The sequence below is a fragment of the Trichosurus vulpecula genome, chromosome 4, assembly GCF_011100635.1.
Source record: "Trichosurus vulpecula isolate mTriVul1 chromosome 4, mTriVul1.pri, whole genome shotgun sequence".
In the NCBI taxonomy this organism is placed as follows: Eukaryota; Metazoa; Chordata; class Mammalia; order Diprotodontia; family Phalangeridae; genus Trichosurus; species Trichosurus vulpecula.
Window position 1 is genome coordinate 145,161,264 of NC_050576.1, and position 26,250 is coordinate 145,187,513.

General features: G+C 40.7%; 1 protein-coding gene across 1 annotated transcript in view; it reads right to left on the reverse strand.

Annotated features, from left to right (window-relative positions):
- Nucleotides 1–14,187: 14,187 nt before the first annotated feature.
- The window catches only part of MTR (5-methyltetrahydrofolate-homocysteine methyltransferase), a 138,107-nt gene continuing 126,044 nt past the window's right edge, over nucleotides 14,188–26,250 (reverse strand). Inside the window, exons 30-34 of the mRNA XM_036756287.1 lie at nucleotides 25,308–25,504; nucleotides 23,399–23,599; nucleotides 19,244–19,436; nucleotides 17,988–18,100; nucleotides 14,188–16,735 (exon numbers count right to left, since the gene is read on the reverse strand). Coding sequence (XP_036612182.1) covers nucleotides 16,649–16,735; nucleotides 17,988–18,100; nucleotides 19,244–19,436; nucleotides 23,399–23,599; nucleotides 25,308–25,504 — 791 coding nt within the window. The 3' untranslated portion in view covers nucleotides 14,188–16,648. The remainder of the gene's footprint in view (nucleotides 16,736–17,987; nucleotides 18,101–19,243; nucleotides 19,437–23,398; nucleotides 23,600–25,307; nucleotides 25,505–26,250) is intronic.

The window sequence follows — 26,250 nt, forward strand, 5'->3', positions numbered from 1 at the left end:
TACCTGTACCTTCATCATATTATCACCTCATGCTCCAATTACTGCAATAGCCTATTGCAGTAGGGTGGTCTCCCTGCCACAAGCCTTTCCCCACGTAAGTCTGTCCTCCAAACCGCCGTCAAAATGATCTTCCTATAGCAGAAGCCTGATCTCACTGGTCTCCCATTCAGTAAAGTCCAGTGACTCTCTTCCTGTTACCTCCAGCTTTGTTTGGCTTCCAAGTCCTTTATAACCTGGCCCCTCCCTACCCTTCCAGTCTTCCCACACCTTATTTCCACCAACATACTCTGTGATCTAATGAAACTGTCCTTCTTACTGTTCCTCAAACCAGACACTCCCTCTTTTGACTGCCTTTTCCCAATGTTCTCCCCTTCCTCATCTCTACCTCCTGGCTTCCTTCAAGACTCAGCTAAAATCCCATCTTCTGCAAGAAGCTTTTCCCAATTCCCCTTAACACTAATACCATCTCTCTGACATTATCTCCAATTTATCCTATCTTGTTTCTGGATATGTTTGCATGTTTTGTCCCCCAATAGACTGTTAACTCTTAGAGGGTAAGGGCCATTTTTTGCTTTCTTGTATCTCTAAACTTAGCTCAGTGCCTGGCAGATGCTTAATAAATATTCACTGACTTGCCTTGACTTGTGTCCCCACATAGGTGTTTTAATGAATGCTTTTTGGCCCATTATCAGAGCTGTAATTAGTTCCACTGAACAGACCTTTGTCCCAGGTCACTGAGAAACGGAGAGAATGTGCTGGGGGTAGGAGAGTATCCTCTTAATCCACAAGACTCTCCCAATCACCACCCAATTGGGTCTCATCCATAGGTGTGCATTTGGAGACACCTTAATGTCACCAAAAAGAAAATTCCTATTTTGTGTCTCTTTTTTTGTATTTTTTAAAAGTAAAGTTAGCTGTTAATTAAAAAATGTTTGGTCAGGCTTTAGTTTGTGTGATGAATGAAAACAATGTCCTTTATAACTGAGTATTCAATAAAAGTCAATCTTAAAAAAGTAAAAAAATAGAATTCCCTAGATACACATCCAAAAGAAATATGCTGTGTATGTCTACAATTCACCATGATGCCCCCTCCCCCGACAATCCAAATCACCCCTCCATCCCTCCACCCTATGTGACAGACTCTCTGGGGGAACAAGCCACTCCCTTCCACTATGACAGCAGTGTCCTCTGCAGCCTAGTTCTCTTCTGCCCTACAACAAACTTTGCCCCAGGGCCCCATGTAGATTTGTTCAATATCCAACACAGTCTAGCTCCCTTTTGTTTATCTGTATACTGCAATCTGAAAAAAAAAAGTCAGCCCTCTAATTTGAAATTATTAATAGTTTGAAAAATAGACATTATTAATCATCCTTTCCCTGAATGCTTTGAGATATTAGCTAATGATAATATAAAGCTATCATGATTAGCAAGACATTTAAAAACTAAGGTTTTGTTGTTTAAAAAAAAGTTGTCACCTTTTTTTAAAAAATCATCTGCCCATTTAAAATACTTGAAAGTGGAATTTTCTAGCCTGTCTAAAAATTTTCCAAATGTGTAATTTCAGTGAGTTTTGAACCAATTTATTAAAAATACAAAAATGCAACACTTTCTGATTAGTTTGTAAGAAAAATTGATTGACATCAAAGAAGATGAAATTCATGAGCTTAATTTCAACAAAAATTTTTGCATAATTTGTGGATGACTAGAAAATGAGCCTCATGATTCAGTAAGCTCAGCCACCAATGTATTTCTTCCATTTGGATCAATGTATCTCTGTGAGATGTCTTTTTAGCTGTGCCAATTATTAAAAACCAAATATCAGAATAAATTGAACTTAGAACCAGGCCCTAGAATCCTTGTAACACAAAATTCTCAATCAAAATTTTCAAAAATAATGTTGCATATTCAACCAGATTGTTCTCACTAAAAAATAATATTACTGGTATTTTAATGGAAACAAAAAAGTGTTTGTACCATTAATAAATAAAAATATTTCATCTTTGTCCTTTTTAATTTCTATTTTTAAAAGCTTTGCAATATGAACTTTATATGTTAGAGTAATATGTACATACTTTAAATAGGCGTATAGGCATACCTCGTTTTATTGCATTTTGCTTTACTAAGCTTTACAATATTGTGTTCTTTACAAGTTGAAGGTTTGTGGCAACCGCGTTGCTCAAGTGTATCAGTACCATTTTTCCAACGGTATGGGCTCACATCGCGTCTCTGTGTCGCATCTTGGTAATTCTTGCAATATTTCAAACTTGTTCATTATTATTATATGTTACTGTAATCTTCGATGTTACTATTGTCATTGTTTCGGGGTACCACAACCCACACCCATATAAAACACCCACAGTATGACATACAAAAAGTTCAAAAGACATTGTTTCTGGGTAATTAATCATTTAGTTATCCATGATAGCAGATAATTAATAAAAGGCCTCTCATGGAATCCATTCAATGGGTATTTCTGAGAGTGGCAATTGACTCTGATTGGTTAACAAGGCAAATGAACATTATGAGAGGTGGACCTATGCTAATGAGGGGCTGGGATGTAACTGATCACACTCACCCCCAGATCACCCACAGCCTCAGGCAATCTAGACAAAGGATCTACCCCCTGGCCAAACCTGCCAGAGTGGAACATAATGGGCCAGAATTCACCTTAAATTAAATTCTTGGTAAGGTTCCCTAGTTGGGTGGGGTAGAGAAAGGACTAGTGATTAATTTACAGGAAGAACCTCTCAATCAGTAGATTTTAAAAGGAGTGACTCCATCCCCTCTTCCTTCTTCTCTTCAGAATTTCTACCTCATGTAACTCAGGGACTTCCCATGTAGGGCAGCAGTGGGGAGCCCTTCCCCATCACAGCAGTCTGGACCTTTCAGAGGTTGTTGAGATAGTCCAAAGAAAAGCCGAAAAAGAAATGCTGATGCAGCAGTCCCACCAAAAGCCATGTTTTGATATTCTAAGCATCAGCCTCTAAGGACTTGTCAGGCTGAAGTAAATCCATAAAGACATTTCTTGAAAAAAGACAACTATTGAAAAGAGGAAAATAGCTTCCAAAGTATAGGCATATAGGCAGTCTGCTAGAGACGACAAGAAACTGCCCACACTAGTATTCCATTTATACAGACAACAGAATAGCATCACACAATTCCCAGAACGATCACCCAGATGTTTCCTTAATGACAGAACACTTTGTTTGGGAGTTGAGACTGATGTACGTTATTAGTTCTGTTGGAGCAATCCAAGGTTCGGAAGAATCTCTTCTGCTCTATTTTGAATTTAATCACGACAGGACTTGCCAGGGAGGGACCTTGGAATTCAATTCAGTAAACATTTATTAAAAGCCTACTATGTGTCAGGTACTGGCAAGGAGCTATGTCCTGGATTTCCACACCATATATTCAACTTGTTCAGATTCCAATAAAATCAGTTATAAGTTGTTCCTGCTAGTTCAAGTGTTTGTAACTGAACATATAAGCCTTTGGTGTTGAGAATTTCTTTTGTGTAGAATAAACTGCTACATTATAACTGATTGACATTTTACATTGAGTACCTTTCTATTCCTTTTGAAGAAGCAAGCCAAAGCTTAGCTCGAAGTGATTCCCTCTAGGGTTCTAGGGTATATATAGTCTGACCTCAATCTCTTCATAAGCCAAGATCCCCCAGGACTGACTGGGTCCATAAGCATGAGCCCAAAGCTGATAAAGCCTGTTAGTGGGAGATGGCAACTCTCCAAGCCTTCCTGGGGTTTTGTGTTATTACAGAAGTACTCTGATTTTTTTTCCAATGGATTGCTTTTGAAAATGTCTATACTTTTGTTTCTGGAATAAATTAGTAATTTTCCCTAATAGACCAGATCTAGGGAACTTGATTGTTCTCTTCCCTCCTCTACCCTCCTTGCCACCCCCCCAACATTCCCGGTCTCCTAGAAGTTTGGGTGAGCAGATATTTTGAAATAATTTTCACAAAGGCCTTTTTATGTTGCAAAATTATTAATTTATTCCAGCCTATGTGGAGAAAGAGTTAATGGGCAATTGGCAACCAGGTGCCCTGAGGATCTAGATTCAGAACAGGCAACTCGACCAATGGTGTTAGTAATTCTACATATTTTGTCCAAAGAGTTACCATTTTTCCAATTTATTCTGGACATTTTTGTAGGAGGGGAGTAGGCCAATGGATTCCCTCTCTTCACAGAGAAAGAGGATCAGGTAAAGGTAGGTGATCTTCAATCAGTTTGGTTTGTAAAGGTTGCTTTTTCACTCTGTGAGTTGCTTTCTTTATAAGAGATTATTAAAATGTGGAACAGCACAGAGGAAAACCCACATGCCTTGGAGTCAGAGTCCTAAATTCAAATTCCATCTCTAAAACCAGCTCAATTACAACGGGCAAGGACTTACCCATTGTGATCTGCTCTTGGTGGAAGAAGAAATTTCCATACCAAGAGTGGTCCACCACTGACAAAAATCACGGATCTTTCCTATAATCCCTTTATCAATTATGAATTTCACCTTTTGCCCTTACACTCCACTCCACCTTTTGTCTTCTGCTTAAGCCACTGTTGAGGGGGAAAAACCCAGGGATTCAGGAATCAAATTGGTTTTACCCATCCTTACAGACTTTTAACTGCTTAGCAAGGGATCCTGAGGGTGGAGCACCTTTACAGACTAACTGCTTAAGGTCTCTCGGAGAGGGTCAGGGCCGTCTGGAATGAATTCATGATCTCAAACATTCTTTAAGTCAAAGTGGCAAAGATTTATTATGCTTTACAGCGGGCAAGAGTTCTTAGGGAACCTGCAACCTTACAAGGGTGCAGGGAAAGTTTAAATACAAGATTTGCGGGTAAAACATGTCAATTAGGTGTTTTGGGGTGGGATTAGGGAGTGGTTAAGGGGTGGTCAGTTCTTAAAGGAACATGCACTTTTTGCATATACTGCACAGTTATCTTACCCAGAGTTCACAAGGAAATAGCCCAAGGCAGGGGATACCTGGGGGTGTGGTTTTGACTGTGAAATGTCACTAAGTCAACCAAAGGTCAGGGCTTGCTTAAGATATTCAGGTTGCTTCCAACAAATGTCTTATTAGACAAGATGAATGTAAGGGAGTATACATTTGACTGTCTAGGATACATATCAGGAAGGTCAGTAAGTAGTAAATATTGTTATGTCCCAGTGTACAGCCAATTAGCAATACACAGGGAGTCTAAACTAATAAATTCTATAGGTGCAGCTGGTCGCAGTATCAGGAGGAGAGATAAGTGTTTTGCTAAGGCATGCTGCCCTTGAACTGGAAAGAGACTGCTAGAGCCAATGATTTGAAGCTAGGGAGAGATGTGATTTTAGAAGTGGGGTCCAAGCACAGGCACTCAAGCAGAGACCAAGGAGAAATTTGATGTTAGAATTACGGTCCAAGCACAAGCACCCCATCATTACCAGTGGACTCTTAACTGAATCATAATCTGGTTAAGAAAAACTTCAGCATTAGGGATTAGGGCACGATACCTGGACTTTTGAAATTTAAATGCTAGTCCAGGCTTTGTCACTGCCAAGGCTGTCTCCTAGTGCCTCAGTTTCCACACCAAGAAAATGAATGTGATGACGTATTGCTCAGAGATGTGTGAAAAGAAATATAATGACAGGATGTATATAAAGTTGTTTGGAAGAAAAGATTATATACGACAAGCTGGTTACAGCTACTTGCTGCATTCTTTGAGATGGGAATTCATTTTTTTTTCCAAATTAGTGATCAGGAATTTTTTTCCCCAGCATGTAGTTTTCAACAAATTAAAATTTGGATAATATAAACAAGTTGTTTCTCATTGTATTCCATCAGACTTGACAGACTAGTTCATCCCCCCAAAATATCTAACACTCTATTACACTGACAGGTTAAATACATCTAACTGATACATAGGACACTTCATCACAGCAGCTAATTTTTTTTTCCTCTCACTGAAAATATTCACACAATAAGCACTACTTATTTTTTCCTACCATGACAAAATCAGATTAAGGAAAGGAAAGTACTGAATCCAGGTAGATGTTGTTTAAAAAAAATTCATTTTCTACATTTTGGTTCTTTTTTCTCAATGAAAAGACTTAAAATTATGACTTCTGTCCTATTTTCAGTTGAGTGACTTGAAGATCTCTAGATTTTTTTTAACTTATTAGGAAGCATGAATAATATCAACATCTTTGCAATATAAAAAGTCAGACATCTCTTAATCATTCTGCTTACATTTTACAGGTTGATTTTTTTCTATCTCCAGGTGGCTTCAGATAGAGTCTATGAGATAGGAGAAAGGAATATATTGGAATAAAGGAATATATACCAAGGAGTCTCTGGCCAAGAGAGAGGTGGTGGGAAGTAGCCCTGAACAATCTGAATAATATGACTAAGTTGTTCTTACAGAGATTCATGGAGCTTGAGAGATAATGGGGGAAGGGGTGGTAATTGGAATGTTTTGCTGTGGGAAACGCTAACGTAGACAGGAAATACACTGCTAGAATGAATAAGGGAAAAAGATGAGAAAGTGGGTTCACCATGTTCCAAAATGGTGGCCATGATAGTAATAAGCACAGGAGTGAGACATGGTGTGTTTCTAACAACTCCTGGGTGAGCTGTTATGAGTCGAAAGTGACCACCATGCATTTCTGAACATGTCATATTCATTTTTGGTACAATGGCAGTGCTATATTCCCTACCCTTGTCTGAAATCTTTTTCTCTGCCCGTCTATCCAAACCTAACATGTCCTTCAAGACTGAGCTCAAGTCGTACTCTACAAAGCTTTCCCTCGCTACGCCAGCCTATTCACTGGTCTTCATCTTCTCTAATCTTCAATATCACTTACAGAACCATGAAATCTTAGTGCTAAAAGGCATCTTAAAGATTATGGAACCAAATCCCCTCATTTATAAACAAGTAGTTAATTAAATATACAATAGTCCCACAGATATTTAGTGCTAAAGCCAAGACTAGAAAACCAAGGGATCCTTATTCCCTGTCCAATATATAATGCTTTGTGGTGGTTGTTGCTGTTGAGTCATTTCAGTCCTGTCCAGTTTCTCATGACCCCTTTTGGGGTTTTCTTGGCAAAGATATTGAAGCGGTTTGCCATTTCCTTCTCCAGCTCATTTTACAGATGAGGAAACTGAGGCCTTAGGGTTAAGTGATTTGCCCAGGGTCACACAGCTAGCATGAGACTGAATTTGAACTCAAAAATGTCTTCCTGACTCCAGGCCCAGAACTCAATTTGCTTCTGCATAAAACAATTAGCAAACTGTATCATGTAGAATATAAACTCTTTGAGGTCAGGACTGTTTTGCAAAAGTCTCTGTATTTCAAAAACCTAGCACAGTACTCTTGCATAGTAGGCCCCTGAAAAATGATCATTGAGTTTTTTCTTTTTGCGTGTGCTAGCCTTGTGCCCCTAATTCTAGTAGGAGCTCCTTGCATCTAGGTTTATGCCTTATCCTGCTGCATCCTCCACAGCATCTACTCGTGTTGAGCACATAGCAAGTGTCACTAAAACCTTGCCTGATTGAGCACCTGACTAGTAAATGTACAGCAGGGTAAATCTAGACCTCCCACCTTGAGAGAAAGCTGCTAAGGAAGAATGAGCTATTTCATCCTTTCAAAGGACATCTGAAAACACCATTGTTCTTTCCTACTGAATTTGTAGTCCTGAGACCTGAGTTCAATTCTAATTCTGTTCCTACAACTTGTATGATGTTGGGCAAGTCATTCAGTCTTTGGGCTTTGGTTTCCTCATCTATAAAATGAGGGGATGAGACTAGGGGTAAGGAACCTGCAGCCTCAAGCCCACATGTGGCACTCTAGGTCCTCAGTTGCTACCCTTTGACCAGATCCAAACTTCACAGAACAAATCCCCTTACTCAAAGGATTTGTTCTGTAAAACTTGGACTGGTCAAAAGGCCACACTCAAGGACCTAGAAGGCCACATGTGGCCTCGAAGCCCCAAGTTTCCCACCCCTGGATTAAACTAACCAGTGTCTGAGATCCTTTCCAGCACTAGATCAATGATCCTAAGAATAAAACTAAGGCAGAGCCAAAACGTACTTGGAAACATTTGGATTTTTACCACATTGATTAGAATATACTTTTCAATGATGAATAAGAATTAAATATTTGGTTTTTGTTGTTGCTTTTTAAGCTGCAGCATAAATATCCTTCTTAAAAGTTGTCAGATAACTCTCAGCTTACCATAGTAATAGAGGATAGAGAAAACATCCATTATTGGAAACTCACACACCAATATTTTCCAATTCAATGCTTTGTGATATATAGACACATAGTTCTTAATTTGTTAAATAGACCACAATGGAAAAGTTAATGCTAAGAGAAGAGGGAGGCTCAAGGAACATTTAAAAACTGCAAAGATAGAAGCTATTTTCTTGTTTATGCTTTTAAATTAATATTATTTTCAGTGGAGAAGTTTTGAGTTACAAAGTGAAAGGGAGATGTATAAGGTGTGAATGAATACACGAGAACATAATAAAGAAATAAAAGCTCACTGAGTAAAAGGGTTTATGGATCAGTTATAATGTAATGTCCAGGCAGGCAGGTCATTCCCAAGAGCATGTCAAGGGTTCAAATCTGTTTCAGAGATGAAGAGGTCTAAAGAAACCCAGATAAGTCCATGACCCCAGTAAGGACTTGTCATTCATGATCCTCACCCTTGCTGATTCGTGACTCTGACTCTTCATGACCTCATTAAATGTTTTCTTGGCAAAGATACTGGAATGGTTTGCCATTTCCTTCTCCAGATCATTTTAAAGATGAGGAAACAGGGACAGAGTTAAATGACTCATCCAGGGTCACACAGCTAGTCAGTGTCTCAGGCCAGATTTCAACTCAGGAAGATGAGTCTTCCTGACTCTAGGCTCCATACTCTTTCCATTACGACACCTAGCTGTATCAGGGATGACTTACTTCAAGGAAACTCCAAAATGAGCTCAAGGGAGGAAACTCATTATGGTCATATGTGCCATTCATTCATTCGCCAAATATTATGGAACACTTACTAAATAAAATGCAGTACTTCTTCATGTAGATACAGAATGACCAAATGGGTACATCATGGAGAGGATTTTTATATAGGCATTAATTAGGCCATATGGCCTCTTAGACTCTTTCCAATTCTGAGATCTTTTTTCATGACATTTTGATAATACTTAGCTATTTACCATTGCTTAAAAGGCATTTAATTAAAATTTATGGAGCCAGTGGATGGCATTTTATTCCTGCACAGCCTCTGACTGCCCACTAAAGTATGATCATGGGGTTCCTGAGTCACATGTGACAGTTACACGCTTTTTTATGATGCCGACGGCCTTCCCTTGAAGGGAGTTCAAAGACACAACCTCAAACCTGTCAGTTTTTGAAAGCTAGAGGATAAATAGGGGATGAATGTTTAGATGACAGCTGATCATTTGAAAATAGCCTTATTTTTCTCATAGGCAAGAAAATGAGCAAGATATTTATTTTTCATTGTTCTTGCTGGAATATAGGGTGCAATTTCCCCTCAAATATGGCTTGTGTAATGAATCAATCAACAATTATTAAGCACTTACTATGTGCTAAGCACTGTACTTAGAGTTAGGGGTACAAAGAAAAAAATCTCTGCCCTCAAGATGCTTACATTCTAATGGGGAAGACATTGTATGCATAAAGAGGCACAAAAAAAGACACTTGTAGTTGGGAGTTGGGGGACAAGAGGACAACATGTGACTATGAACGGCCTCCTGCAGAAGGTGGAGCTTGAGCCAAGCCTGAAAAGGAGCTGGAGATCCTAAGAGGCAGAGACGAAGTGGAGCATTCCAGACATGGTGGACACCCACTGCAAAGACATGAAGATGAGGTATGGAGCAGCATGTGTGAGGAACAGCGAGCCTGTATGAAACAGGGGTGGGGAACCTGCAGCCTCAAGGCTACATGTGGCCTTCTAGGTCTTCAAGTGTGGCGCTTTAACTTCACAGAACAAATTCTTTTACTGAAGTTTGGATTCGGTCAAAGGGCCACACTTGAGAACCTAGATGGACACATGCGGCCTCAAGGCCGCAGGCTCCCCACCCCTGGTATAAAACCCAAGTGCAGCCATGAATGCAGTAAGTGGACACTTCATGTTTGTTGAACCGAATCACTCATATTATATTTCTGTGTCTACCTGTATTCACGCATACATACTTTGGAGTACGTGTACATTTGAGCATCTAGGTGGCACAGTGAATACAGCACCAGACTTGGGAGTCAGGAAGAACGGAGTTTGAACCTACCTCTTAAACTTCTATTTGCACCCCACTGGGTTGTTGTGAGGCTCAGATGAATTAACGTCAAGCCCTCTGCAAACCTTAACGTACTGTATAAATGTTAGCTAACATTCTGATTCCTATTACCTATATCTGTAGGAAAGAAATAAGCATTTATTAAGTGCCTACTATGTGCCAGGCACTGTGCTAAGCATTATTATCTCACAAATATCATTACCATGTATGTACACCAGTAGTCATTGAAATGTAACAATTCGATTCAATTAAACAAACATTAACTGGAACCTATAGCGGGTGGGTAATTATGATGGTTTGGTCTAACCCAAATCAGTACCCATTAACACAGGTTGGGTGTTGGAATGAAATGAGGCACTATAGGTCATTCAACAGTTAAAAAAAAAAAAGAGGTTTAATTAGCCATAGCATGGAAAGGCCATTCAAAAAGGATATCACAGCATTTAATGTGGGTAAACTGGGCCCCCTGCCTCCGTATGGAAAGTGCCTATTTAGAAAGGCAGGATATGGTGGCAGTCTTGGGACATCTGCCAAGTCTCAAGAGTTGGACTCCATGGGGAGTTTGGGCCCTTTTATGCCCTCTGATAACAAGGAAAGCACCCATAATACAGCCAGAGAAAGCACCAGTAAGAGGGGCAGTTTGAGTCTCAGCCCCTGGACCAATCAGATCGCAGAGACATCTTCCTCACCTCTAGGAGAAACCAGCCTAACCCGGTGGTGATGGGAGAGAGAATCCTGGTAGACAGTACTGTCCTATCTCAGTACTCTATATTCAGCCCAACATGGCAAACACCCTACTTCTACCCAGAAGGGAGAAAAAGAAATCAAATGAGAAACCTCCAGCTGTTGTTGTTCAGTCATCCAATTACGTCTAGCTCTTTGAGACCCCACAGACCAGAGCACGGCAGGCCCTTCTATCCTCCACTATCTCTCCAAGTCTGTCCAAGTTCATGTCCATTGCTTCTATGATGCTTTTCATCCATCTCAGCCTCTGCTGTTCCCTTTTCCTTTTGCCTTCAACCTTTCCCAACATTAGAGTTTTTCCCAATGATTTCTGTCTTCCCATTATGTGGTCGAAGTGTTTAAGCTTCAGCTTTAGTATCTGACCTTCCACTGACTAGCCTGAATTAATTTCTTTAACTATTGACTGATTTGACCTCCTTGCTCTCCGAGGGACTCTCCAAAGTCTTCTCCAACACCGCACTTTGAAAGTGTCAATTCCACAGCTCTTAGCTTTCCTTGTAGTCCAACTCTCACAGCCATATATTGTTGCTGGAAGGACCATAGCTTTGACTCTATGGACCTTTGTCAGCAAGGTGGTGTCTCTGCTTTTTAGTATGCCATCCAGATTTGCCATAGCTTTCCTTCCAAGGAGCAAGCGCCCTTTCATTTCATGGCAGTTCTCTTTGAGCCCAAGAATATCAAATCTGACACTGCTTCTACTTCTTCCATTTCCTCTATTTGCCAAGAAGTGATGGGACCACTTGCCAAGAATTTAGTTTTTCTGATGTTAAGCTTCAAGCCAGCCTCTCCTCTTTCCAGAGGCTTCTTAATTTCTCTTCACTTTCTATACATTCTGAAAAAACTCTCAAAACATTCTGAAAATGAGATAACCAGGATGCTCAAACCCTCGAGGTGGCTGGACAATTCGGCAGGGTGGGTAAAAATGCAGATCAAGGCCAGGTAAAAACTTTTTAATAAATGCCACCTAGTCGCAATTGCTCTGCTTTGCCACTATTACTGGCTTCTCTTGAGGTGTCAGAAACAGCACCCACACATGTGGGATATTCAAGTGTCGCATATTCAAGGAATAGTAACTTAGCCATGATATTTGATGACTTTCCAACAGTGCTGCTAATATATTCGCCTTTGTAAAACTGCAATTTTGTTGTTACATAAAAAAGGAGTATTCTGCTTATGGAGTGCATGACTCCTTGGGAAAAAAAGAGGGGGAAGGAGAAATTCGTTTAGTGGCATTAATTCCTCTCCTTCCTGCTGGGCAAGTATAAATGACTCCAGCCCTTTTCCATCTTCCCCATCCTTTGTCCCTTCTGACTAATCAGTACATTTGTGAGGGGTTTTATGCATAGGTCTCTGTATAGAGCTAGACAAAGCTATGCATACATACAACTAATAACAGCTAGCATTTTTATAGCACTTCAAAGTTTGCAAAGCATTTTACACCTATGATCCAAATTGATCCTCACCACAAACCTGTGAACGAGGTGTTATGATGTCCATTTTACAGATGAGGACACTGAGGCAAAGCCTCAAGGTCACCCACTTGCCCAAGGTCACCCTGCTAAGGGAATCAGTCAGGTCTTATAGACTCCAAACCATGTACTCAATCTACCATGCCATACTGGCTGATTAAAGGAATTAGGGAAGTTTAACCTGAATAAAGTAGGCAGGGTGGGTATTCTAGTTGTCTTAATGTATTTAAAGGGCTGTACTATAAAAGGGTAATGGATTAGACTTAGTCTGCCTATGCTAAAGGCAGGGTAATGGGGCAGAATTAAAAGCAATGAGTGAAAATTGGAAAGTAGTAGATTTTGGTAAGATATGAGGAAAAAAATCCCTAACAATTATAGCTAAGAAATCAAGCAGCATTTAGTAAGTGCTCCTAATACAATGCTAAGCTCTGATGATATAAACAGAAAAAAAAACAGTCCTTGCCTTCAGAAAGATTACACAAAAGCAAACTGAAAAGCCAGAGGAGGTGGGGAGAAAGAAGGGATCCACACGAGGGCATGGTGGTAAAGAATAGCTAAAAGATTGCTATGAGCTCTTCCTCAAAATACAGGTTTTGGGAATAACTAACCAAAGGTAAACAGGAACTAGAAGGGTAGAATGGTAGGGGCTGTCTTTGGAAGCAATGAGGTTCCTTTCATTGAAGGTCTTCAGGGGGAGACAGAATGCCTACTATTTGATATTGTAGACAAGGACTCCTTTTCATCTGTTAGCTTAACTAGATGGCTTCTGAGGTCTTGTCCAACTTTGAGAATCTATGACTTCAATGGGTACCTTGTCATACATATATCCAGGAGTCAACGAACCTCTGAGATGATTTCATCTGTAAAATGTTGGTTTTGATGACTTGTAAGATCCATTCTAGGACTAAGATTCTAGGATATCTGCCCTCAATGGGACACTCCCCCACAAATGTACAATATGCTACCCAGATCTGAGGCCAGCACATAATTACTTTCTTCCCCGATGAGCTCATATGATAACAAGAGTCATTAAACATCTCCTGCAATGACACTCATACCTGAGATCTGGAGTAGCATGTGGCTCACATAAAACCTGGCTCTCAAAAACCTCTAGTTTTCATACAAAAATATCATACTACCCTCTAAAGGCCATAACAATAATCATATTGCCCTCCTGAATAATAATGGTGATTGAAAACATGGCTCTAGTCAGGTCACCCTGGATCTCCCTGATTGGCTCTCTCTTATCTAGTGTCCCCATAATTCTTGCACCCTTTGGAGACAAACTAGGCTCAATTTGCAGAAACAATCTCAAAGCCATCAGAACCTGATCTTTTTACCTGTAGCCAACACATGTCAACCACCTTCCCACACACTGCTCTCTACACCTAGCCATAATATGAATAAGACAGCTGGCAGCTGAATGGGGATGCTCTGGAATGCAAATTTCTTTGGCAGTTGGGAGGGGGAAAAAAACACCTTCAGCTTTACTTAAAATGAGTAAGCCCTAGGGGGAAGGGGGAGGCCTGCCAGACACCCCCCAGGGAAGGATCTGGATAGGTAGGAATCCTAATGTGGAACATCTGCCTGCAGGATGCACGCATGTCTCCAAAGTTCTTCTTTCCCAGCACCTTCTGCTTGACATATGAGAATAAAACAAGGTGGGTGTTTCAAATTTTATTTTACATTGCAACCTCTCATATGCACACACAATTTTTTTTCCCCTAGAAAAATTGACACCTGACATAGAATTCTCTCAACAATAGATTCAAAGACATAGTTCCATCTACAAGAGGGCAGAAGAGATGGTGAATGACACTTAATGGAAAAAAGTGGACTGCTGGTAATTCTATTCAGATGTAATATATTAAAAAAAACTTTTAGGGGTTATGCTTTTTCTCATGTCAGAATTTTTACAAAAGAGAAATACTATGGAACTCATTAAGTGCTTTGTAGCACTTATGAAGCAGAATATGGGTAAATACATTACTTTTTTTTTTTTACCATTTTAGTATTAGGCATTTCACTTTTCGTAAAAAGTATTGAAGGTTTTTTAAAAAAAACTCACATATGTATAATTATTTTTCTCTCATTTCACTCACACACACACATACCTTCTACATATGTACAGGACAACAGTTGACTTAATGCTTTGAGGAAAACACCCTTAAAATGTGATCTTTGGGTTTACATAATAAACGGGTGGCAAAGCTGGCAAAAGACAGGGAAAGCTAATTTTGCTCAGTCACTGTTCTATGACCTAGAAGCTGAAGGACCAGGAAACTTTACCTCATCAAGACAGAACATTTGTAAAGCCCTTAGAACAGTGCCTGGATCATAGTAGGCACTTAACAAATACTTGCTCCATTTCCCCATATCTTCTTTGAGAATGTTTTTTTGGGTCCAGATCTGCAATTTCATTGCTGCAGATAATGTCCAATGAAGAAACTCCCCTTAAAGCAGGTTAGCTACTGTTCCACAACTTACAGCCTTAAGGAATTGCCAGAAACCGAGGTAGTGAAAGGTGCCCAAGGTAACCCAACCAATCTGTTTCAGAGGCAGGATTTGAAACCCAGGATTCCCTGAAGCACAGGTCAGCTCTCTATCTACAACAAACATGTTACCCTCTTGTAACGTAGACTACAGGCTCTCAAATAGGCTCTCCTACGTGCCAAGTGCTGTTCTAGGTGCTAGGAGGGATATACTGCAGAATAACACATGGTCCCTACCCTTAGGAAGCTTATGGTTTAATTGTGAAAGGAAGACTGACATGCATATTAAATGATTAAGAATCCAATAAAAATTGAGCCATATGTGTATGATAGAAATTGTAATTATCAGAGTTCTAACATCAGAATGGTTGAACAAGGCTGAACAAGTGTGGAGCTGGAGCTGGGCCTTGAAGGCTGCTTCAGATTTAAACGGGGCGGGGGCAGGGTGCAGGGGGAAGGGAACTACTTAGCCCCAGACCTAAAACATTTTTGGAAAGGGAACATAGTATTTATCATTCTTTTCCTAACACAGAAATCCTGACACCTTTTGGGGGAGTTAGGAAGATGGAAGAAGTATGATAAGCAGATAAAATTAAAATATTTCCACTCATATTGCCTCTGAGTTTATTTTCCCTAACACTGAGTTACTATGGGTCTGCCTCCACTCAAGTAGGATTCTTGCTGGCATGTGCTCGTAATGCTCAGTTTGACATAAGTATACATAATTACCTTTAGAAATGAAGCCTTATGGGGGGAGAGCAGCCTACACTCTCTTCCATGCAAGATTTAACTGCTAACTCACCAAATATTTAACACCAGAGGCATAAAGATAAAAAATAAAAGCAAACAATCCCTGCCCCTAGTGTCTTGTTTCTCATGCCAGTCGGCCTTACGTTCACATCTCCCCATTAACAATAACCAACATTTGCAAGGTACACTGCCTATACTTCTTCACTGGGTTAGCACAACCAACCTGGAAGGTAGGTCCTGCAGGTATTATTATCCCCATTTTGCAAGGAAATTGAGGCTCAGAGAGGTAAAGGGATTTCCCTGTGGTCACACAGTATGTTTTGGAGGTGGGATTCTGACCCAGGTCCTCCTGATTCCAGACTCAATTAAAACTGTGACTTGGAGTTTAAAAAAAAAAGTCCAGATAAATCATCTGTAAAAATAGTATTCTGGGTACAAGGTAAACATAAACTGAGAAGCCAACCAAGTGCTATAGCTACCTACTGAAAAGTACCTCTATTTCTACCTTACTTACTAACTCTACGTTTAGCACAATGCCCAACACGTAAGAGGTGCTTAATCGATGCAATCAGTTAACTTCTTGCATTAACTGTTGGTAGCCTCTGACACATAAGACTGACACATAAGGCTGGCTATCTCTACACTGCATTCCAGTTTGCTTATCTAAAAAAAAGAAGCAGCGCTCACTTTCAGGGCCACACAAACGCACATCGTGGCGATGAAAGAGATCTCACGCATCATCAAATGGTTTTCCCCCAGTCTTCCCAAACCTTTAGTGGGCCAATGCATTAGATGATAACCAGTTGTGGTACGTATTTTTAAAGGCACTCTGGGGTCTGTTTTCTGAAGTCTCTTTAGGTGGGAGGAAGATGATAAGAGAGCTAGTCTGTATCATAGCCCAAAATGGGTCCCAGCCATCTCTCAACTTCATCCACAGACATGTTTTTCCTCAAAGCATAATCTTCAATCTGAAAAAGAAGATCAGAAACAGCCTGTCACTGTAGCAAGACTTTGTAAACCCAAGTCTCTACCACAGAAGAAGAACACTACGCAGACCAGGAAGATCTAATCGCCAGACGCCATCTGGCAGAACTCTTTCATGTTGCCCATGAGGCGACCAGGCAGAAAGCTTAAGGAGCTTGCCCAAAGTCACACAGCTAATCGATGGCGAAGAAACCAATGCTCTTTCCATTCATATTCTGAATGGGTCATGGGATCCACGGCATAGAGCTAGAAGGGTCTCCAGAGGTCATGTGATTTTCTCCACTCTCCTCACTTTACAGATGAGGCTGTGACATTCTCAAAGTCAGCCAGGCACTACCCATGAGAGATGGAATTTGAACCCAGCTCCTCAGATTCCAAATCCCGAATCCTTCTCATGGCAATCTATTAGTCTAGGGAGGCATCGACAACTAGGTGGGGCAGTGGGCCTCAAATCAGGAAGACTCATCTTCCCAAGTTCAAATCCAGCCTCAGACATTATTACTAGCTGTGCGATTCTAGGCAAATCACTTAATCCTGGTTTGCCTCAGTTCCCTCATCTGTAAAATGACCTGGAGAAGGAAGTGGCAAAACATTCCAGTATCTCTGCCAAGAGAAAACCCCAAAAGGAGTCATGGGGAGTCAGACATGAATGAAAATAACTAAACCACAAGATATCAACTCTTTTTTTTTTGATCTAGACCTACAATTTCTTTGGCATATATATAGAGAGAGGTCCCATTAAGGACATTGATTTTATTGACCTAGTACCTGCCCAGCAGAGAGAGAGAGAGGCACAACTGCTCTACAACTTACATTCTTAGTTGGTTGCCTGTGGTGGTGGGGCTGGGGTGGGAGGCACCAAAAGGTCAAATGACTTGCCTAGGGTCACACAGCCAGTACATGTCAGAGAGAGGCTTGGCATCTAGTGCACCCAAATTCTAGGCTGACTCTTTAACCACTATACTACACTGTCTCTCTTCTCTTAACAGTCATTAAAAGGCATTTATCTTGTGAACCAAATTAGATCATTCTTCAGGCAGAAAACACTGTATATTAATACTTGTTGGAAGGAAAGAAAAGATGCTTGGGGGGATAAAATTCAGATAGTAAGTGGACAAAGTTCTACTACCCTATCCCAAGTGAGTCTAATTTACATTTATATTCAGATACATCTAAGAATTTCATTTAACATTAAGGTTTCAGAGGAAGACATGTACAATGATGAATATTAATTACCTGGTCCTTGGAAATTTTACCAACAGAAAAATATTTGGACTTCAGATTGGCAAAGTAGAGACCAGAGACAGCTGAAGCAGGTGCCATTGCTAAGGATTCTGTAAGCTCTATGCCTGGAAAGAAGAAAAAAGGATAGACAATGAAAGTCTCACCTCTGGGCCTGTGATGTAGCATGAGGATATCTAGCTGCTGGACTTGCTTCTTGATAAGTGCAAAGCCATGACAACCAGCTAGGATGATGACTATAAACCCCAAACTAGCTACTAGAGGACAAGCTGCTGCCACAAGTATGGCCAGAGGAAACTAGAATGGCCCAGAACAGCAAATCAAGGCAGAATGGCCGACCTTCTTACTTGGAGGAGAGGAGAAAAAGAGAGAGGGCAAAGGCCTTCTACTCCACCATCAACCTTTTGGGGATCCCTGCCCAAGACCTGGACACAAATACGGTTTCAAATAACTCACCTTGGTACAAAGTGACTTTAAATTATCCACACTAAGCCTGGACTTACACTTATACAGGCAACTCCTGAGTAGATTAGTGGCACCCATCTAAGGCACCTATCCACCCACTCTTTTTTTTTTTTTTTTGCCTGAACTAATTATCTCTTTGGCATTGGGAATGCCTGGAAAAAAAACAAACAAACAACTCTTTCTACCAGGGGGCATGAGCAACTGCTCTACAATTTATAGTTTTAATAGAGTAGGCTAGGGCCTTGAGGAGTTATGTGGCTCATCAAGGGGTCACACAGCCAGTTATGTGTCAAGAGACAGGATTTGAACCCAGGTCGCCCTGACTCTGAGGGTGGCTCTCTATCCATTATGCTACCCTGAAAATAGCTCCCTTTAGGGACCCTAACCCAGGTTCAGAAAAATCCTGAGAACATCCCAATTCAGGATAGGCTGTTTATATTCATATTATCAGGACTAAGGGTGATTTGGGGACGGGAAGGTGGAGTGAAGTGGTTTTAAAAGCCCTAATGGAAGCTTAATACCTCTTCAAGCACTAAATTGATATGCCACTAAGGTACAGGTTTTCTGCATGCCTTGACAAACAAATCCAGGTGAAAAACAATACTAATACTAAAATTAAGCAATAAAAGCGCACACACATGCACACACACACATATTAAGCCTACATATGTGGCTTAAATGACACTAGTTATATACATGTGTTTTTCTTCGGTTCTCCTTGGGGGCTTTTAACATATCCAGTGCTTTTTGCCTCAAGGAAGCATATCCATTTTTCAGCCCAGTACCTGTGGTTTCTGCAATGTGACCAAGTCTCCACATTGTGAGCTTCTCAGTATGGTCAGGTTGGCTGGGATAACCAGGAGCAGGACGGATGCCGCCATATCGGATTTTCCGCAGGTCAGCAATATCTAGCTGTTCATTGTCGCTGTAAGCCCACAACTCTTTGCGAACCCGTTCATGAAGTTCCTCTGCAAAAGCCTTGAATAGAAAAGTGGTCATCCTTACCCCGAGGAAGTAGCATAGGCAGCATGATGTAATGGTAAGAGGGCAGCACTCTGAATCAGGATGCCTTAGTTCAAATCCCATCTCAGACACTTACCACCTGGGTAGCCTTGGGTGAGTCACTAAACTGCCTGGCCTCCATTCCTTCATCACAAAATGAGGGGGTAAGATTGGATGGTCTCTAAGGATCACTGCATCTACTATTAGTCATCCTCCCCATCTACCTCCTTCTAAACACTACGGCAGAGCAGAAGGAAAGTGCCTCAGTCCAGGAGAATGAACAGAGGAGGCTGTCTGGATTTGTCCCTTATTTGTTCCTTCACCACCCGGTCTTCCTTGTCTAATTCAGGCATCACCTCAGAATTTGGAACCTCATCTTGAGGTTGCAGGATTTAAAGCTAGAAGGAACCTTGGAGATTCAACCCAAGGGAGTTCAATTCCCTAATTTTAAAGAAAACTGAGGCCCAAAAGCATTTAAGTGACTTGCCTAAGATCACACAGATAGTAAAGAGAACAGATGGGATTTAAATCTAAGTCTTTTGACTCCAAGTAAAATACTTTCCAGTGTACCACAACAAATAAGACTCCATTTTACCCCCGCCCACAACCTCAGCTCACAAACCACTGTGCACTACTGGTGCCCAGCCCACAACAATGGCTGAAATTTTCTCTACTGGCAAAGGAATCCTACTGAATGAAAAGATCAATTTAATTCAACAAACACTGATCTAGGGTGCTAGGTATACTAGTATACTGTTGGAGGAGCTGTGAATCAATATAACTATTTCAGAAAGCAATTTGGAATTAATTAGCAAATAAAATGGCTAAAAGGTCCCTATCGTTCGGCCCAGAGATTCCATTACTGGGTTTATACCCCAAGACCGATAAAAAGAGAGCACCCAAATGTACCAAAATATTTATAGCTACACTTTTTGTAATAGCATAGAGTTAGAAACAAAGTAGATAATCATTAACTGGGAAATGGATCAACAATCTATGGTAGAGGAATATAATGGAGTATCTCCAATGTGATGAATACAGAGCAGCATGGAAAGATCCGTATGAACTGAGGCAGAGTGAAGTAACCGGAGCCAAGAAGACAATGTATATAATGACTACGGCAATGTAAGCAAAAAGAACAATCACGTACACAAAATCAAAAGTGAACGCTGAACAATTATAAAGAACAGGCTCAGCTGGAGAGATATGAGAAGACACTTTCACCCCATCTTTGCAGAGGCAGAGGTCAACACGTGTGGCATACTGTAAATATTTTTCAACTTTTTCAATGCATCATACAAATTTTTTCTTCTTTCTCTTTTATGTTTGAAAAAAATACTATTTGTTATAGAGGACAGCTCTCTGAAGAAGTAGGAAAGATACTGGGGGAAACCATGGTGATATTTAAAAAAAAAGACAGCAATAAAAACTTACTTAAAAAAAAATACAAACATTTATTTAGTCACTTTTACATATAAGGCATCATGCTAAGTCCTGGGGATACAAAGCCAGAAAATGAAGCCATCCTTTTCCTCAAGGAATTCCTGTTCTACCAGAATGTATTCCAGTATTACTTCTTGAGGTCAAGAAATATCTCATAAGGAGACATTAATATTTGACATCTTCATTTAAAAAAAAAACAAAAGAAAGAGTAAGACCAACCTCTAATCTTAATTTCATGCATAAGAAAAATCAGAATCTATAAAGTCTATGCCAGGAAGCTCTAAAATAGAATTATGAAGGGCAGTGTGTGTGCTACAAACAATTATTAGATATGGAGGCAAAAGACTTATGAATGTGCATTTTGGCTGTCATTTCTTAGCTAACCTTAGACAAGTCACTTAAGATCCTTTAGGAATCTCAGTCTTCTCATCTATAAGATGGTATTGATACAGACGTTCTCTATGAATTACCAGCCATCTCCCACCCCCTAACAATGAGAGCCCACCTAGGGCTTTGTCCTGGGTGCTTCTTGGTGATTTTACCAGCTCCAGTGGTTTAATTACAATCCAGATGACTCCCCGATCTCTGTCTCCTATAGTCCAGTATCATATCATCAACTGCTTGCTGGACAGCTCCACTGGGATATTCCATATTTATCTCAAACGCAACAAGTCTAAAACAGAGCACATTATCTTCCTCCCTAAACCTGCCCCTCCTCCACACTTGCCTATTTCTGCTGAGGACATCTTTCCAGTCACCCAGGTTCTCAACCTAAGATTCATATTCTCTCTCTCCTTTTTCTTTTAAATTATATACAGTTTTTTTTTCAGTTGTCAAGGATTTATTTTTTTCTCTTCCCTATATGCTCCCACACCCTCCCTGGTAAAAAAAAATACAAAACCTTTTATATCACGTAACCCAGTCAAACAAAACCAAGAGTCACCCTCAGCTCCCTCACCCCTTGAATTCAATGAGTAGCCAGGTCCCGCAGATTTTACATTCATACCACCATCCACCTCTATCCCTTCCTTTCCTCTTACATAGCTATCCCCCTAGTTAAGTCTTTATCACTTCTCAAGCCTGGATTATTGGGACTTCCCCCTAACTACCTACCTGCCTGTCACTCTCTCTTCTTCACCAAAGAGTGGCCAAAATAATCTTCCTAAGCTACATGCCTGACCATGTTACTCCCCTGCTCAAGAATCTTCAGTAGCTCCCTACTGCCTCTAAGTTTAAATGCAATCTCCTCAGACTGGCATTCAAAGCCTTCCACAATCTGACTCCAGCCTGCCTTTCTGAATTTACTTCTAAGTTCCAGGCAAATCGGCCTGCTTGCTGTTCCCAAACCTGGGCATCCCGTCTCCCATTCCATTTGTGTCCTTGCACAGGCTAGTCCCCCATGTTCTGACTGCATCCCTTCTTCACCTCCCCCTCTTACAATTCTTAGCATCCTTCACAGCTTAGGTCAGGTGCCACCTCCCACAGGAAGCTTCTCCTGATTCCTTTAGTTGTGTTCTCTCTTTCCTCAAATTATCTTGTAACTGTGTGTGGTATCACTCCAGTAAAATATACACTCCTCGAAGGAAGGCATTTTACTGTTTTTGTCTCTGTAGCCCCAGAGCTTTGCACACAGCAGGTGCTTAATGAACGTTTGCTGAATTAAAGAAATAACTATCACTCACTTATTGTGTGCCAAACATACAGAAGAATTTTATGACCCTAGAACAGTGTTGTTAAATAAAAACAGGAGTCACTACATCACACTTAAGAATTCTTGCAGGTTGATTTAGAAAATAACATATTAACATTATCTATATTTTATTGCATTATTATTTATTTTGTTAAATATTACCCAGTTAATTTATTTTGGAGGGGGACAGCAGGGCAATTGGGGTTAAGTGATTTGCCCAAGGTCACACAGCTAGTAAGTGTGTCAAGTGTCTGAGGCCATGTTGGAACTCAGGTCCTCCTGACTCCAGGGCTGGTGCTCTACTCACTGCACCACCTTGCTGCCCCTACCCAGTTAATTTTTAATCTTGTTCTGGCTGCAGGCTGCCCATAGGCCCTGTTTTGACACATCTCCACTCTAGACTATTGTCAGTCAAAGTGAGAATCAGGTACTGAATTAGAGAATGAGGTTTTAGGAGAAAGGAAGAAATCTCTAAGAAGTCATTCTGGTTCAGCTGAAACGTTCTCTAAAGTAGCCACGTTTAGATGCACAGAAATTTTTTAACCACCATTTTAAAGAGGAAATTTTAGCAGGGGACACTTTCAATGTTCAAACCTACTCACCTGTTGCACTGGGGTCTGCCTCAAGGCTACTGAAATCAAATAAAAGTGGATAGTTCCTCCAGTTTTGTGGGGCCACCTTGTTGTCCACTTTTTTCCTACGTAGTAAAAAGCAACTCATTTCCTCACCAATATGGCCTCCAAAGTGCCTCCAAGAGCGAGTTTAGTCAAGAAAGGACGCTCCTAGTGCATGCCTGATTCTTTACCTCTGCCAACCGGTCTCCCAAGGCCTTTGCCATGATGCTGCTGTAGATGTCACACTGCTCCTCATAAGTCTTGCTCAGTTCATCCACTCCAAAGCAGGCCACAGCAAAGAGGCCCAAGTAGTCACGGACCCCAGATTCCACAGGAGCTATGAAGTCAGACAGGCAGTAATAGGGGTCTGTACTAGCAGAGTCCTTTTCTGCCTTAAAACCAAAAAACAAGTGGAGAAGTACAGTTAAACGGTGATAGCATCTACACATAAATTTGGGTGATTGAAAAAAACTGACCTCATTTTAAAATGAGGTTCAATATGTTTCTTTTTTAATTACCAGAAATAAGAAGAGGCCAAGAAACCAGATTAACAGGTCGTTTTTCTCAATCGTCCTCTCAGCTCAAGGTGAGTACTACTGACGCTACTGTTCTTTGGTCATTTTTCAGCCATGTTGGACTCTCTGTGACCCAGTTTGGATTTTTCTTGGCAAAGAGTGGTTTACCATTTCCTTCTCCAGCTCATTTTACAGATGTGGAAAATGAGGCAAAGAGAGCTAAGTGACTTTCCTAGGGTCACACAGCTACTAAGTGTCTGAGGATGGGATTTGAACTCAGGAAGGTGAATATTCCCATCTCCTGGCCCAGCACTCTAACCACTGTGCCACCTGACTGACTGTCACTGATGAGGAGACATAAAGATCATTTTACTCAATGTCCAAAGTCCTGAGTTTGAATGCTACCTCTGCTTATAAGTCTCTTAACTTTGCGAAGATTACACAACAATTAACAACAATGTAAATGGAAAAACACAACCACAAAATAATTAACAATAAATGTTGCCCAAATTATAAAGGACAAGCTTGGCCCCGAAGAAGAGTGATGAGAACACATTTCTCACCCGCTCACTCTTCTGCAGTGATTTCGGGGGAAGGGGTGTACGCAGGTATAGAAGACTGCATGTAGTGTCATTTTTTTTTAATATGCTGATAGTAAGAGAAAAAATGTTTCTCTTATTATTCTTCTTTAAAAAAAAAACATTCTTTGTTATAAGAGATGGTTCCCTTCATGGGGGAGGAATATAGAGTCATTCGGGTAATGTAAAAAAATTGATCAATAAAAAATATTTTCCCAAACTTTAAAAACTTCTTTAATTCTCTTTTTCCTCATTCATAAACTGGAAATTATAACCACTTCCACCACCTCACTCACAGAAATTTTGTGAGAATCAACGAAATTCCTTACATAGAGCATTTTGCAAACCTTTAAGCACTATACAATGTGAGTTACTACTATCATTGTGAAAGAGCATAAGATGGTACATTAAAGGCCAGAGTTGAAGTCAGAAAGAGCAGGGTCCAATCCCCTGGCGTGTTATGACACGTGTCCTTAGCCAGGCTGACTGTTCTACCACCTACCTCTGCTAGCAACATCTACACTTTAAAGAACGGTCAGTGTAAAATGGTCTTTGGGCAATTCTAAACAAGATTCTGTGGTTTCCCCACAAGAGAGAGGTGCAATCAATGTTACTGATAAACATATGTTGCAGAGATAGCACATCTTTGAGTAAATCACTGGTATTGTTCCTCTTTGAGTGTGTAAGACTGATGTGAAACAGTGTCTGCCAGGCATCCACTGGGCAACCACCCCAATAGCTGTCAATTAGAGGCCTTGTTCCTGTCTTAGGGTCTGCCTTGAGCATCCTGGTCAGCCTGACACTTCTGCTGTTATTCATCATACAAACAGCCTCCGTCTCGGCCCAACAAATTCATTCTCCATTCCTTACTGATCATTTTCCGGGTAGAACCTAGTGTTGGCATAATTTTTCAGACTTTGAGCTTGAGTTATTACATTTTGCTTACTGACTTACTCAAAGGGGAGGAGGAAGCCACCTCATAGCTTACAAATAATGGGTTTCCTTACCTGTTGTCTCAGGCCATGAAATTTAGCTATTGGCTCTGCAGATTGTGGTACGGCATCTTCTGCATACAAATGAATATCATCCTGGACACTCTGTGCTGGCCAGAATCCAACGATACCCCTGGCTTGTAGTTTCTTTTGACTAATCAGTACTTTCAACATATTTTGGGCATCGTCATACACTTTTTTGGCTTCTTCTCCTATTAGATAAAAACAAAAACATTCACTTAAAAGTTCCATACAATCTTAGCAAAATATTTTTTAAAAATACAATACCTCCTCCGTCTTCCTCCCAGCCCCCGAAACAACAACAAAATATTACCTCTCAGGCCACTTTCCCAGAGATTTCATCAGGTACTGTCATGAACGTAACCTAAGGTGCTTTTCAGCGTCTCAGTTAAGTGCCCTGGCCCCCAATCCCCGTAGTCTATTTCCCCAGGCTAACACTAACTTATGTTGAAAGCCACAGCTATACATTTTCCACAGGGGTAAGGGGAAGAGGGAGGAGAGAGGGAAAGAAATAAAGTCTTTCTCTAACATCTACTATGTGCCAGGCACTGTGCTGAGCACTCTATAGATATTCTCATTTGAGCTTCACAACAACCCTGGGAGGTAGGTGCTGTTAAATATCCACTGTACCACCTCGCTGCCCCAAAGGGCAGAATGCTCAAGATGGCTCCTTGAAACATTCTATCAGAGAGAAGAGAGAGAGAAAGCTTCAAACCAGATCGGACTATCTGCCTCCATCATTCCCACAGAATTTCTAGTAACTCCTCTGAGACTTTGGTGTATGTAAGACAGGTTAAAGGCAGTAACTAACCCCTTTAAGAGGCTTAGGCAAGATTCCCAATGGTTTCAATTGAACAGTGTAAACAGCATAAATGTAGCTTCCTCCCTCGGGCTCCTCTCTACTATCCATACATACCCATACATGCACACATCTGAA